The sequence below is a fragment of the Brienomyrus brachyistius genome, chromosome 6, assembly GCF_023856365.1.
Source record: "Brienomyrus brachyistius isolate T26 chromosome 6, BBRACH_0.4, whole genome shotgun sequence".
NCBI lineage: Eukaryota > Metazoa > Chordata > Actinopteri > Osteoglossiformes > Mormyridae > Brienomyrus > Brienomyrus brachyistius.
In genome coordinates, this window is record NC_064538.1 from 23,460,793 (window position 1) to 23,477,790 (window position 16,998).

The 16,998-nt window shown below is 40.1% G+C and overlaps 1 protein-coding gene across 1 annotated transcript in view; it reads right to left on the reverse strand.

The window, feature by feature from the left end:
- The window catches only part of ctnnbl1 (catenin, beta like 1), a 59,912-nt gene that overhangs the window by 30,903 nt on the left and 12,011 nt on the right, over window positions 1-16,998 (reverse strand). Inside the window, exons 8-11 of the mRNA XM_049018031.1 lie at window positions 15,943-16,015; window positions 15,390-15,448; window positions 13,251-13,399; window positions 8,741-8,922 (exon numbers count right to left, since the gene is read on the reverse strand). Of these exons, the coding sequence (XP_048873988.1) occupies window positions 8,741-8,922; window positions 13,251-13,399; window positions 15,390-15,448; window positions 15,943-16,015 (463 nt within the window). The remainder of the gene's footprint in view (window positions 1-8,740; window positions 8,923-13,250; window positions 13,400-15,389; window positions 15,449-15,942; window positions 16,016-16,998) is intronic.

Below are 16,998 nucleotides of genomic sequence, written 5' to 3' on the forward strand. Positions count from 1 at the left end.
GCAGGGTGAAGGTATCAAAATCCATCATTCAATGAAGACTATGAGAGCAGGAATATAGAGGCCAAACCACAGGATGGAAACCACTCATCAGCAGTAAGATCAAAAAGCCACACTGGAGACTGCAAAACGAGCAGTTACTGCAAGCAAGGAATATGCAACCAAATAAATGTTATTTACTATCAGACTGTCTGAAATCTTGTTTTATATTCATCTTTTGATCTCAAACTCAAATGTCTTCAGTGTATAGCAAAACCAAATGAATTGGCCTTGCCATTCCAATAGTTTTGCAGGGGACTGTATACAATGTTCCTGGGAAGAAGAAAAAAAACTTTCATAAACTTTTACAGGTTTTGTTGAAGATAAAGTGTCTTCTGCAGCCATCCTTTCCTTCCTTTGATGCCACTTAGCAATGTTACTTCAATCTTTGAGCTGTTATTCTTCCTACAAACTCATTGATATATTGTTTTTCAGAGGTAATAATACAATCCATCATATATTCTTTAAGTTATCACATTCACAAGGGTATGGGTCTTCTATAGCCATCCTACTTTTTGCTGCCACTAAGTGGCGTTGCCTAAGATGGCCGCAGATTGGTCCCTAAACCATAAGCATTTGGGGAATACAAGTAACACAATGTCACCAATTAAACAGCTTGGGAGGTCAGAGCCAGACCACGACTGGACTAGTTCAGAGTGGCAGCACTGTACTGTCTGCATGTATGAGTAAAATAAACAGTCTCTGAGTTTTATTAGTCATGGGCTTAAGGAGGATTGAAGGATTTGTCTCAGTAGTGTATTAGGTAGGTCTACAGCTGTAATTCTTTCCATGAAAGCACCTCTTGATTTAGATGCTCAAGTTGAGAGGCCCTTTGTACAGCAACCAGTTTCAACACTCTCCTCAACTTCTCACACTCTCCCCCAAACTCTGAGCTTGAGTCTTTTGTAACTCACTGGTCAAGAGCAATAGCCCCAAGGTGTGAAATCAACTTCAATATTTTCTCCAAATTGAGGGGCAGATGGAGGGGCTGAGAAATTCCTTGGCAGCTTCAGAGATTTGTGAAGTCTGATACTTGTGAGTCACAAGTTTCCATTGCTTGATTGCCACATCTCCCCTCCAATCACTTCTCACTACAGGGTGCCAGCTGATTGGGAGCATGCAGGGAGTGAAAGAAGCTCACATGGGATGCCTTCTATCAGCAGCAACACACAAGGAGGATGTCTCCACCTATACATACTGATTATGCTAAAAAATCCCAAAAAGTGGGTTACCTTGTTACTATTTTTACGGAGTGCTGCTCCATCATATTTTTCCTATGTATTTTGCTTGCATGTGCTATTTATTAGTGATGACTGAAACACTGGCTAAAAATTATGAATAGCATAATGCACACTATGCATTTCGGACAACATTCTGCAAATGTACTACCTGCGTACCTCCAATACCCCCCCTCAAACCAGTCAACCCCCTGGGCACAAGATCCTCAAACAGCTGAGTCAGATGCTGTGTCTTTCAGTTTCAGAAATAAACAAAGCCAAAAAAAATCTGTCATTATGATTATATACTCTTTTGCAGGGGGCAAACGGATAAAGCACAGATGAATCACACGATGGGAACAGCAGGGCTTTAGTACTGGGCTGTCAGCAGGGTCTGGGGTGGGGGCGAAAGGGAGTTATAACTTCATCGGTTTCTCAAATAAACACCATCTTTAATGAAGGCCTGGCGGTTGAGAGCTTCGGTCTTGGTCACAAGGCATGGGGCATAGTGTGAAGATAAGGGTGTTATCTGCTAGATTTGCCCATAGCTTCCAAATTCATCATCCAGATGGGGGGGGGGGTGCCAAAAGCCAATTTACATGGCTCCCTATTGCCTGAAATCCATACCTGTAAGGAAGTCACGTTCAGCAGGGGCCAATGGTGGTAAAAAGATCTTCACAGAATTTCACCAAAATTGCTAAAAGTGCTTCTGAAGAGTTGGAACAGTCAGGTAATTACACATATCTTGTACAGACAGAGGTGCTACTGCTGTCACAATGAAAATACATCTGAAATCAGTGTTATTGCCAGGTGGTACAGGTGAGCATGTGCACAACCCTTGAGACCCAATTCCGGACAAGCTTGGTGTCCATCTGTCCATCCATCCAACTACTTATCCTGCTCAGAGTTGGGAGGAGGGGGGCACAAGACGCTGGAAGGGATGCCATTGCAAGGCACATGATCTATGGGCCAGATTTAATAATGAATTGTAACCATATCATGGGCCGGTACTTTGAGACTTGTCATATGTGGTGAATAATCCTAAGAAACCCCTTGTCCTCCACTATGGAAAATAGCTGATTGTTCCATGCAATCATCTCCATTATTTAAGTAGTTGTGTCTGTGTCGATTGAGGGAAGGGGAAAAAAATTTTGGTGCTATTGTGCATTGTATTCCATGGACAGCCCTGTCATTTGGCCGAGCCATCTAAACTGTACTCGTCAAAAATGCAATAACTTGTGCAATTTCTAGAAGTACTGGATGGATCAATGGGAAATGTAAAAGTTAATTAATGTGTTTTTACCTAAATGTTGTGATATTTAGGTACGAAAAGTACACGTAAATTTACTGCACATTCCACTTATATGACAATTTGCTTATATGACAATCTTGGGGAGGGGGGGGTTTGAGGAGGGGGGCAGGTCCATTTCAAAATTGCAACTTTCAGAAAAATTAAAAATAATACGATCACATTATACCCTCATTCAGGGTAGACCAATTCCTTGCCCACAGAACCAGGAATATTGGCGATCCATCTTGCCTGATGGTTGAACTCACGTTTTGAATGAGTAAACATGGTTAATCACTCTCCTTTTCAGACACACACACACACCATTGAGAGTGAAGCTTGGGGTCAAATATAAAATAGAGATAAAAGAGTAAACAATGACAAATAGATTGTTCCTGTTCACAAGGATAAGACTTTAATCATATAATCCTTCTCTTTGCTGTAACTAAGTGCCGTTGCTTTAGTCTTGGGGCAATCTGTCTCAAAATTGGATCACGACCAGTCTTTCAAACTTTGCAGGCATATTGTAGGGAAACAAAGATCCACACAATACTTTTGTAGTAACTGTATTTTTCCCCCAAGACCAAGTATCTTTTACACATGCTGTTCCCCTCCTTTGCTGCCACACAGTGTGACTGCTTCATTTTTGGGGAAACCAAGTGTTGATCTTCAGCCATATAATGTTTTAGTGGAATAATAAAACAGTAATAAGATCCATCAAATACTTCTTGATTCTCGATTAAAAGCTAGACGGGGAAACCTTAAGAGAGCAATCAGAGATGCTAAGCAAAAACACAAACTTTTTGTGAAGAACAATGCGCACAGCATCTACAATGGAATTAAAAGGCAATGATGGACTACAGGACCAACATTCTGCAGTCTTCCTGACACCCTGAATCAGTTCTCTTACTCACTTTTGGTGCTTTTCCACTGGCATACAGAAACCAAGCTATACCTGTACCATATCACAAAGACATTAGTCTCAGCTGACTTTGATTTTCCACTGCAGAAGGGTCAGTTTGGTAAAGAAGTTGCTGGGTTTGAAGAGCAACGTTGACGTAAAACCAATGAGATGCTTATTCGCTGTTCACATGGTGTACATTATGATTTTTGTATGAAAATTTCCACTAGCACATCTGTGAGAATCACTGCATTATGTTAACAGCAACTGCTAGTGGAATTAGCATTAGCTTGCGTAAATTTGCATTACAAATCCATTGAGTTCATGCTTCCGTAGTAATTTTTCAAGTAGAAAGTTCGAAATTTTCAAGAACAACAACGGCTATACTTTCTAAGGCCATCCTCAAACTTGGCCTGGTTGCCTTGTATCTCTCTACCTCCCACCCCCCACCCCCAGAAGTAGCAAAGCAGAAGTAACTGCTGTAACCTGTACAGGTGATTATATTATCTGTTAGCTATTTGAAGAGTGACGGTCAGTCAGAGTTTGATCATGGAAGGAATATGTTTTACAGTTTTGGGTACTTGCATGTATTTTTTACATTTACCAGCACAACTTCCTATCAAAATATATTTAACAAATTGTATCCATGCTGATCCCCCCCCCCCATACACTCCTTACACACACATAAGTATTTTTAACATACTGACAAACAACTACCCCCCTCCCCCCCCCCCCCCCGCCCCGCCCCAGAACTGCAGCTTTTGGTACCCCCCCTTCCAATTTAAGCACTCAATCCATCCCTTAAGGTCTGTTCTATCAAAGTGATATCCCTCTAGAACGGTTTCCCACAAATATAGGCTGTACACACACACACACACACACACACAAACACAAACAGGCCAAAGCCGTATTTCATATTTGCTTGTTTTTACTTATTATACAATGTTATTACTCTCTCTATTATTTGCACTTTAATTTGGAAATGCTAGATGACCAGCTGTCTTTAGTTGAGCACATAAGAATGGTCTCCCAATCTTGCAGATTTACCCTGTATAACATCACAAAGATCAAGTCTTTCTGCCTCAGTATGCAGCTCAGCTTCTGATCCAGGCACTTGTTATCCCATGATTTGTTATTACTCCGTCGCTTTGAGCAGAAGCATTGGCTAAATATGTCGTCAGCAACATTTCATTGCTGACGACTGTCTTATAATCAGTCTTATCTTTTCTCACACACACACAGGTTTGTAATTATATCTTTGTGGAGACTCTCCATCCATTTCTATAGGGAATAATACTCTAATCCCAACACGACGACCTTAACCCCTAACGAGGCCTAACATTAACCATAAGTGACCAAACAAAATAAAAGGCGTTTTTAGCTTTTTGATTGCAGTCACAAATCCTTGTGAGGACCTGAAAAATAGTCCCCACAACATGAAAATGTCAGGTTCCTAACATACTGTAGGCCTTTATGAACATTTAGTCACCACAATGTAATAGAAACATCATCTAAACACACAGAGAGATTCACACACAATATATTAGAAAGTTGACACGCCAAAAAGCAGCTAATAATTAATCACCACCCACAGAAAGAGAGGAAGCACTGGATTAATTATCTAACATAAGGCAGCAGTATAGTCAGTGCACCATCCAGCACAAAAATAAACAGAGAAGTGGCCAGAGCGCATAAAAATCTGAGTTGCAGCATGTTTGCCTCTCTCCTGTCGAATGAAGTTAATTTAACTGCCCTTTTGTCTGAGTGGAGAGCGTAACGGCCAGCAGCCTGCAGAGCCAGGTCCGGCTGTCAGCAGCTCTCATCCACGTCATTCGTGGGGCATCCTTTGTCATGCACTGCTTTTTAGATAACAGATGCCATGTGCAAATCCATTTTGCCAAGAGCAAATCTATTCAATCATTCAATTACATTTATTTCACTTTCTTTATCCCTACTGAAGAATATAATTCCCCATATGGCTACTCTGCTCAGTGGGCACTGATTTTATGTTTTTTGTGCTTCTCCACCCAAAATATCTTGGTAGTTTTGCAGTAGGCTACATGTTATTTACCCATAAATAAAAAGACCTTATTTTGGAAATACAATAAGCCAATGGCATTCATACAAACAGACAACTCATACATTGGAGCAGAAACATGCATTCGATATTTACACTGAGTTTCTTGTCCGTGTTTCTGACTTATCTTCCTTTTTGGGGAAACATTAATATTATAATGTAAAGGGTGTAAAACTTAATTATAACTTGATTATTAAGGGTCCGATTCAGCTGCGTCGATGTGTAACTTCAGAATTGATTACGACTGATTTTTGGGTTCAAAGTCTACCGTAAAGGTTGTGTGCTCTTGTGCTCACATTGTGCAGGTAGATGTGAAAAGCAGCTGCACCGGCATGCAAAGTAGGATGGGAGGAGAAGGCTCATTAATGTTCATAAGGAAGTGCTACCTCAAGATTTTGAGATGTTAGCAGGACCACAGCTAAAGACTGTGCTGCTAAAATAATGTAGATCATTGCATTAGACGAGAGCCATTACCCATCGTGGGAGATTAAAGATTTCATCAGCTCATTCACCACATATAAGAGGTCGCAAAGTACCAAATAGCAACATCTTTATAATTCATTATTAAATCTAGCCCAGAGATCATTCTTGTGCTTCCCACAGAAGTAAAAAAAATAAAATAAAAACATTTTTAAAAAATGATGTAACACCATTCCACTAAATTAGGCTGGCAGGTTTAGCAAGGTTCACCACAAGCGAATTTCCACGCCAGTGCACCACTAGTTAGCCTAGGTAAAAGCAGCCAATCACATAATGCTGCCTTTAATTTTATGTTTATTTTTTCCCAGTGTACTGTAGAGTTCAGCCTTTTTGAAAATTTACTCTGGCTTGTGGGGCTGCCAGAAACAGATCTGTCACCTGCTCAGTCCATCTAATTGTATTTGTTCTCCTCGCCAACCTGTACAATTCTAGCAGTACTGGATGGATCACCATGAAATGTGAGAGTTAATAAATGTGTTTACCTGAATGCCCAGAGTCCCTGTTGTGATACGTAGGTCTGAGAGTATACTTAATCATTAATTGCGCATTCCAGTTACGACAATTTTTTGAATTTTTCCCCACCAATACGTTGGTTACTTGTATTCCTTTTTGTATTTTTTAAATGTCCATCTTTTAAATGTCCAAGATAAATATACATGACATTTTAAAATATTAATATTCTATTTATTTCTCTTTTGCACTATGACCAACGTTTCATGTAACATAACAGTAAGAGACAGACTAACAGCTGTAAAGCCATGATGACCAAGGAAGAAGCTGGTGTTGCAGGCGTTGCTGACCCTGAATGCTCTACCTGATGCCGTCTCAATTAAGTAGTGAAAGGTTTCTGTGCTTTATAGCAGGACTGACAGCATTTTACAGACACTAATTACATTGCTGGTTTCCATAGTAATGGGAGGGAACACAGACTGAATGCTTTTATGGCACAGGATCCATGATAAGCAAAGGTCTACGGCAAGGAGAATGACCTCAGAGCGGGAGGCTGAGACACAAAAGCTAACTCCTACGTAGATGCATCACAACGACCATCCTAATTCTAGTTGAACATGGAACTGCATGCAAAAGGTCCTCTATTCTGGATGGAGAAGGGGGGTTGGGGAGATAGAGGGGGGTGCCATTGACTTTGTGTAAATTACCCTTAGGGTCACTATGTGCCTGCAAGCCAACAAGAGTGTGACATGTAGGGTGACAAATTCTCATGATTCCCCAACACCCCCTGCAAGACGCCATGCCAGGTGGCAAAGCGCAGCCCAAAAATAACTCCTGCTCTACCCAGGAACCTTTTGGCCTACATCCGAGAGCCACTAAGCTCCTTCTCCATGGGCTCAACATCTTCACCTTACACTGAACTGCCAGCTGGATTAATTGGTAGCGTGACATTATACATTAGTAGCAGAGGATCTCACTGACAGGAACAGACAACTGAGCCAGTGACACAAACAGCTGCAACACTGCATCATGAGCCATTTCTAAGTAATTCAGAAGGTAGTATTTGATCAACTGGGTCACACTGCCTCTGATAACATTCATGGATTATTTTGACTGTGATGATCAGTAAAGATCAAAAAACTGCCTATCATACATGACCATATTATATCTAAACATCGTTAATTTTTTTAAATGCATAAGGATTTTGCTGCCGAAAGCAAATTTACAGAACAAAAATGTACTGGAACACATTTACAGAATAAGTGAAATAAACTGAAATGGAATTACACTGTTCTGAAGAAAATACATTTTGGCTTAGATACACTACAACAAAATAAAGTGAAAAACATTTCAGCTTAGAGCACCAGATTTATTGCGCACAGCAGTTGGTTAACTTTTCATAAAGAGTTTTAAAGTTACTAGGCTTGGGTGTTAAGATAATGCAACATACCACTGCATTTTCAAATCCTTGCAACAAAATTATCCGAGCATCTCAAATGGGATTTTGCAGGGATAAGCTTTACAGCATAAAAGTGGGCAAAAGGGGCTGGCTTCATAATTAATTTATCAGATGCTACAAACAAGAAATTATTTGAGCACAAAGCTCTCTTTTGAAGATCTCCACCACACAGTCTTTCAATTACCATGCAAGCAAGGAATTATTGTACACTGGTTCCAGAACTCACATTTTTTTTAGAAATCTGTAATAGATCAGGAAGATTTTCAGTGATATTGTCATAAATTGGATCCCAGAGGAGAGAAAATTGCGCATCTAAACTGGAAACCACAAAAGCAGTGATGGTTTGGATACCACAAGACTGTAGAGAACCATGCTGATGATTAGTATGCAAACACACATCTCCATGCTGGCAGCTGAAGGCACGTGCTCTAGCAACCCAACGTCAACCTGGCCACTGCTCACATCCTTAGAAAAGGCAGGCCTATCAGTAAGCAGCTATCTGGGCCGGGTAACTGCTCTTCCTGTTTGCCTGTTTTCACATGCTCTGGGGTTAATTAATTTTGTTCTACAGACAAGAGAGGAGACAGGATAAAGCGATCTGTTCACCGGGGCTGAAAAACGAGGCGGCGAGACGATGTCAAGAGGATAACCTCCCAACAAGACTAATATTTTGGGAGAACCAAAAATCTAATGACACATTTAGTTGCAGACTACCGCAACCATTAAGATGGATGGAAAACTAATAAGTATCTAAAACATAAACCTTAGCTTACTGTTTGGCTGAAGAATAACTGCAGAAGTTGAATGCATAAATGATTTTGACCAAACTTACCTTCGTGCTCTTTATCCGAGATGCCAGCTTTCCTCATCTTCTTTGGTGTCTTCATAAAAAGGGGGAAGATGGTCCTCAGGCCCAGGATGTCCACAAACTTGTGGCAGTTATCAGAACCCTCAGCTCCAACCATGCCATGATCTAAGACCTTTAATGCGCTGGTACGGGACATCTTCTTCTCCCTTTAAGAACAGGTGTGGGGGGAGAAATAGCTGGGCATCATTAAACCAGTGGACAAAGCTTGATGGTAGACGAAAAAAGGCAGAACTCATCCGAATAGGGCATAGTGCCTGACGACAAGGCTTTCAGATACACAAACCCCGACAGCAGATCTACAAGTTCACTAAAAATCTATGCAAGTACAGTGTTAATAATACAATACAAAAGCCGCTAATGAGGGGAAAAAAAACACTCATTGATTTACCAGTACGGTAGACAAATACAGCGACCAGAAAAACCCTAATGACTAGCATTAGAGTTAGATCAAGATCAGTTCTCATTTTACGAACAATTTTAGAATTACAGAAAACCAGGCAATTCCAAAAGAATCACATAATTTCCTTGCCACTGTAAGCCCAAGCAGCATCTCTGCCAGTATGCAATGGGCAAATATAAAATGAAAATTTATTCATTATGGGAAAACTGCAGCATGCACACGCAGACACAGACACACGCACACAGATAGTGCTCATGGAAAGTCTTAGGACGCTTAATTCTAGAAAAATTAGGGGGGGTAGGAATCAGCAGTGACTGCCCCAATTGATATTATATTGATATATGCTTGCCGATTTGAAATGTATCACAATTTTTAAAAGGATTTTGCTAAAGAGCATTTCAGGTCTATATTTAAATTAAAAACACTAACACCAGAAAGACGAGTTGATAATAGTAAATGTCTGTCAGATATTTTTCTGGAAATACATCCAACATACTAAGTCATTCGTGTGCTTTTGGCAAGAAATTCAGACCAGGCCAAAGTAATAACCAATGCTAAAGTTAAAAATATACAATATCAGACCCGTGTTTCTGCTTGCCGAAAGCTTTTGCTGATCGCCCAAAAAAAAGCCCCAGGTTGGAGACAAATCAGTGTTTGCTTGGTATTGGCAAATCAGCGCTTCATCGCTATTAGTTCTAAGCCTTGACTTGACAGAGTCACCGACGAATCACAGACATCCATCAGATATCCAGCAGACTAAATATCTGTACCTGTTGGCAATTCCAGATCCATTAGTGTGAAAAAAAGGTTGTGACTGGTGATGAGCGTGGCGACAAGCCACAGCCAATGAAAGTACGGGGTGAGGTGAAACCCGAGGGAGGAGTTTAAAAAAAGGTACAAATAGTTCCGTTTGTTTAGAAACTGTTCTTGGTGTTCAGGGAAGAGGCATAGAGATATTCAATGAAAGTTTACTTTTCACACAGTTGTTAGCTGAGGCTTTAAACCGATATGGTGCAGGAAGTCTCTGCACACCCTTACAGTATTTATGATAACACCGTGCTACAATTGCACATCTCAGTCCCTTAAAACTGCCACCTTGAAAAGGCACGATTTGCAACAATCAACTCCCCCTAATAAAAATATTATAATTTATTGGTTTCATAACAAAAGTCCATTGGTAAGCGATGTTTATTATCTGCCCGGACATTTTCTTAACTGTCATAATTTGTTTACCTGACTCATTCAGGTCTGTTCACATTGCCATGCTGAAGTGACTCAGTTATTTTTGCCTTAATGTGACACAGATCTGATCTTTTCAGGGCTGTGTGGACACGCAAATCTGATCTTTTCAAATCGAATTTGTGTCACTTTCATATGTGGTACTAAATCGGATACGTATCTGATTCGCGGCCATGCGACCTGCATGTGAACGATCGGAATTCATGTGGCTTTTTGCTTACACGCATGCGCTGACCACGATCAATACCAAAGCTATGAAGAAGTCGTCCCGTTTACAGAACAAGTCAGAAATAATGTTTTGGGGGGGAAAACACTAAAAGGGAAACAAGTAGGACTCATTATCGAGTAATCTACTTGATTGGTAATGTACTAAATCTATTAATTTCATGATATGAAATTACAACCATCAACCTTGGAGGTGTGAGGCAACAATGCTACTCCAGGAGTTTCTACTACACATCCAGAACCTCCAAAGGTCCAAAATCCAAACCTACAATCATGTGGAAGAAAAGATCACAGGTGTGAAAATATAACCGAGTGAGTTTTTAATTTCATTTTCAAATTGGGGGTAGGGGGCTGCACTGACTTCATATGAGAGGCCTATTTGAAGACACAGATAAATTACAGATAAAATTATTTTCCAAAAATTACCTCAGCTCAGCTTTTTTGGGTGTAAAAGGAAGAGATCGCAATTTAACAAAGACATTTCTCTCTTTTTTTTTTTAAATAAATACCTTAACTGTTAAGGAGATGAAAAATTAAGACTGTGCATAATAATTCGTTTACCCTTATTTTAAAATTCAGCAAAATTGCTTGTGAAGGTACTTTAAAATAAAACAGCAGTTGAATGATAAAAATTTAGCGACAATCATTCCAGAACATAAAATATACAAGACATTCATTTCCAATTCTCATTTTCAACATATTAAAAAATGAGATTGAAACAAGGAGATTTTCTGAAATGGAGTTTGAGCCTCATGTTAACTGGGTTAGTTGTACAGTGGCCTGACAGCAGGGACATGGAGCTCTCGGTCACCGCAACACTGATTTATTATGCCCGCGATGAACTACATGCTTCAGTACCATCGCAGGAGAATGTTTCACATGCACAGCTAGTGGCATGTGGAACTCAATATTGTACTAACTTGCATGCAATCACTGACTCCCCCCAACCAAGACACCTACAGGGACATTTTGTGGTAACATCACAGCCTATGCCTCCACATTAGTTATAATAAACATGCGTCTGTCTACATGCTAAGAAATGATGCTCGTGTCACTCCAAGCCAAGGCTTGTTATCTTGACAGCAAACAGAAACTGACACCTCCTTATCATTGTAATTAGGGGTTAGATGAGAAGGCTGCGGCAGGCTTGTTATGTCAGATGCCGTACAAATCATGCAAGAGGCTCCCAAGAGCCATTCCTTGATGTCTAATTAAGCCAAAGTATAGACAAGGGAGATTTTTTTGTTTTTCACTACACTGTTAATTTCATAAACCTACTGACTCCACGACAAGAATAGCAACAGAGGTTCGCACCACAAAAAGCTACCCAGAATTCTGCCAAACGCCTTTCTCTGCCTTAAGGTTGGGCAGTGTTGGCCAGCATTTGGCCAGCCCAGTCACTCAACATCAAAAAAAGTACCTTGCGTGGTATGGATGTTTCCTCCAATTCCACTCTCTGCGATCTGTCAACATATCAACGACTGATCTCTGTCCATACACTACAATATACTACATTCAACGCTGAGTTTATTTAGAAACATATTTTTACACAACTTAAACATTCTCAAAAAATCCCAGCAATTTACAAGTTAATTTATACTGATGAGCTACTGATGTGCTCTTATAAAAGACGGGCCACTGCATTACCATTAGAATGGAAACACTACATTGGGCGCTATTTCGCACCGGCAGAAAGCACAATGCAAAGTGCTTTTGCTAGTATCATACCAGTGCATTCCTAATTTTCACGCCATGCACGCATGTAGTCAAAACAGCAAATGTTTTTGTGCCACGCAGTCGGCATTTAAACGGTATTTAAGCACCGTGTTTTAGAAACGTAAGGGTAAGGGTGTACGACACTTGTTACAGACACAAGTATGCCCTCGAAGTGCACTAATGGTATTTTGTTGTTTTATTTTATTTATACACCTTTTATTATAGAGATCAACTGGTCCTATCATGTAATATTGTTCAAATATATATATATATATTAAGAATAACTATCATTAAAAAATCATGTGAGGCAAGTATGGGAATTATGCATTGATTACAGGCTATGCAACCGATTGAGACACATGGTTATTTAAACACACTAGGATGAGCAGTAAGCTTCTGTTTTCTCCCATTTTTTACATCAGCATACTGCTTTCGGCACTGAGCGGATGAACTGCTGGTTCCAGAAGAGGACACACTTGCCGCTACCCCATCTCACGTGTGGTGAAACAGTGGTGCTCCTGTAAACGATGTGCTTGTGCCTCTTCATGCTGCACACTAGCACGTTCATTTCCTTGGCAAACACCAACCTGGTTTGCCAGGCAAACCCGCCATTGTAATAGCAATCCGCCATAGCTCATGCACCGCTTCCTTTTAAAGGTGACGCGCCATTCCGATTAGTTCATTGCATGTTATACCCAAAACACGCCTCCGAATTATTAAGAAAGTTACGATTTTTTTTAACCCTGTGCTGACACAAAGTTTTTTTCCTCAGTCAAAATAGCAAAACGGTTTTTGGATATTAGATCGTCATAATAGAGCCCATTGTCACACTAAGCACAGTGCCCATTAGGGGACTGAGCATGTGCCTCCACTCCCCTCACCCCCGGGACTCACCTGAGCATGAGATTCATGAGTTGCAGACCCTCTCCTTTGAGGAAGCGGTCTCGGTTGGCCGCCAGCATCAGACAAGAACAGAGCGAATCAAAAAGGTTCTCCATCATCTCCTGCTCCTCCGCTATGGCAGGGTTATGCCGCTTGAACACCTGTGGAGGGTCACAGGTGTCTTCAGTTCCCACTGGATTTTAAGAGCTGTACGGCCAGCTGTCAAGGTCATCAGCCTCCAGAGCATCTCCCAGGTGTTAAATTATCCATTCTACAAAGGCTTTTTCAGCAATATACTTTTCATAATTATGTTAGCTGCATAAATTATGCTCAGTTTTGGCAACAAGGAAAATGTGGAACATGACCTGTTTCTATTACGTTGTGAATCTAACACCACAAAAACCCTTTTATTTTGAAAATGAAACAGTGGCAGCATCCTACTAAGCCTATATTTGATCACTCTCACAAAGATGAAAATCCTTCTACAAAACACAAAATGTAACAGTGAAATACAATGTTTGAATTTTGTAAGGAGGAACTGATAATGTCTTATTAGGATGCAATTTATATCTCTGACTTAATGGTCCCTCAACCATTTCCCCCTACAGTTGCAGTTTTAAAATCAAATAAAACAAAACTAGATGAAATGTTTTTAAATCTTTCAACTTTACTGCAAGTAACCCAGGGTAGACAATCAAATAGTGTAATAAAATGTAATTTTTAAAAAATGATTTGTACTGTATTGTCAATTGATTTACTCCGTAACCTATTAAATCAACATTTTAGACAACATAATAAGTATGTTTGAAAACATTGGTATGTTACATAAGAATGATCCATCCTGTGTTTAAGAATGAATCTATACTCTTCAGCTTCTTTCCCTCTTCATTCAGGAAAATTCTGTAAGCAAATGTTCTTAACCAATAGATATGGTGTAAATGTTAGCATTATTAGGAGCATGGACTGAAAGTTTAGAATGTATTGTTATTTTATCAGTAATGCAATCAACTGCCTAGTTTAAACAAGCTTATATGCTATAGCATAGGCTGTGAAGTATTATTCCATACCAATAAGCTCAACCTGTATCTTTTTTCTGGCCTGAGTAGTGGAATAAATCTTACCATTACACCAAATTTCATGACTCTCAGGCCTATACAAGGGTGAAGTGAAATAGCTCAATGCAAACAACCTGTAGCATCACAACAATTTGCCTGATCAAAATCTTAGACAACATTTTATCTACATGATCTCAAGATACTGCAGTTCAAATTTTGTGTGAATCAGGTGAATGGTCTCAGATGAGTTTATTAGTAGATTTTTAGCTAATTTGCATAATGTGAACAATCTAAGCAGGCAAAGCTTCACAGTCCCAACTGAAATGAGCCAGGGAATGCTGGATGGAAAAATTCTATGGCTCATGGTTCTGGAGATATAGGCCAAAAAGTAAAACACTGCACTATAGCGCCACCATCAGACAATGGGTTTGATTTTGCTTGCATGAGTAACGGGGGGGAAATTCTGCACCACTCCACCAAACTTGGTGTTTCTATACCATCTCTGCTCCCCATATTGTTTTACTGCAGAAGAAGAACAACAACAGGGTTCCAGCACTGCATGGTTGCACCCCTGATAAGATCAACCTTCCCTAATTCCTTCAATGTCTGTCCTGCGTAGAAGAGCTACCCTGCTGGGGCAGGTTTAAAAAAAATTCCGAAGGATCTTCTTTTGAACTACCAATCCCATATTATACATCGAAACTTCTGTCAAACCCCAGCCACCAACAACCATTCACACAAACATGATCACTGGTCCTTCAGTCATTGTGATGGTAATACATTTGTCCTAATTTCCAGCTCCATGTTTATTTTGCACTGTAAAGATCTCAATGCCAACATGCCACATAATTAAAATGAAAAACTGACATTTATAATATACCACATTCATTTATGAAAAAACAGTTATATAGGCAGCCCTGCAAATATCGGCAAGACATTTAAAATTAGGAAATGAAATGAGACCATAATCGGATAAATACTGAGTATAAGACTCTATTGGAACCAATAATGCATGGGTGTGTGTGCGTGAGAGAGAGTAAAAGAGAGAGAGCAAGAGAAAATGATAAAGACTCATGTCCTGTGCTTAGGTACTTACAGAGAGTTGCTGCAGCAGCACATCAATTCCATCTAGTTCCCCCAAGAGCTCCCTGTTGCCTGGGAGAAAAGTGGGGGGGGGGCACAGAGAGTGGGAATGAGATGGGGAGGGGGAATAAAAGCTGACATAATGCTGGCAAAATAACAGCACCGGTCCTTTTTAATCACTCCCAAACATCTAAGAAAGCTTGTTTGTCCATTTCAAACTAACGGCGCCTATGTCTGGCAGTTCCAGATATTACCAAGACTGTATTGCAGCCATCTTTCAGACAGACCACTTTCTCTTGGCAGCTGCAATTGCAGTGAGAGAAGTGAGCAGCGATTGCCACTCCAACAATGTTTATACACCCAAGAACATGCTCCCAGGGTTGTCATTTAAACAGATTGCTTACAAGTGATATTACTTTGCCAATTAGCCTGGCGGCAGTGTAGCACAAGACAGAGAGAAACACAGAGAGGGAGTTAAGAAAAAGGCTGGAACCCAGTCACTACCAATATTTTGTAGGTCAAATTATTTAAACGTTTACCTGTTTCTTAAAAAAAAAATCACTTACTGTCATTGTTCTGGAGTAAGATGGCCAGGATTTCACTGCAATACAACTTGTTGGCATCAAACGGCATTTTTGCCTAAAATTGAAGATATAAAATTTACAGTTCTTATAACTTATTTAAATTTTACTTAAAAATCTAGTAAATCAAGGACATAACAGATGTACTTAATCAATTTTATGGAAGTGGTAATGTAATTGAAGCATTTTCTGTTTAAAAAAGAAAACTAGATGCCCCTGCTGATAAAAGTACGTCAAAAGCTCAAAGCCTGCTTCTATTTAATGACAAGAAAAAAACAGTTTAACAGATAAATCTACCACATTCATGTAAACATTACCTCAGAATTACTATTGTGGCATTAACAGTTATAGTCATTATCTCAAACTAGACAGCATCTTCTGCAAACTGACTGCAGATAAGTGAGGTGCTGGCACAGCTGGTACTCTAATACAGTGTTTCCCAACCCAGTCCTCGGGGATCCCCGGACAGTCCACGTTTTTGCTCCCTCCCAGCCAATCAGGAACAACTAATACAGGTAATACCTGGATCAGGTTTAAAAGGCATATTTTCCACGATCACATTTGAATGTTTTCCAAAAAGAATATTAGGTAAAAGGTTTTCATGACCCCCCCCCACACCCATATTCCCATGTGAATAAGTAATCAGGTTTTTGCACTCAGTAACTGGTTAGAAGCAAGGACTGAAGTCAGCTCCATCCTGTAGTTATTGAACAGCCTCACCCTTGAGAAATTTAGGCCCAGTCCTCCAGGTCCACTACTCTACTTCAGCTCCGACATTTGTGGATTGATGAGCATAAGCTGACCATTTAATCTCAGCGGACTTCAGGTCTGTATTTTTTTAACTTAAGTTTACCACTGCAGCTTTTTCACAAGCTCCGCATGGCTCTCCAACAGAATCATATCATGCTGGGCCTTGCTGTTAGGACGTTTGTGGGAAACAAAAATGAATGAAGAGGGGAAAAGCAAACAGGAACTGGTTACGAAAAGACATTCGTCTTCCGCTGTATGGAGATATTGTATTGGAAATTAAAAAGACACTAC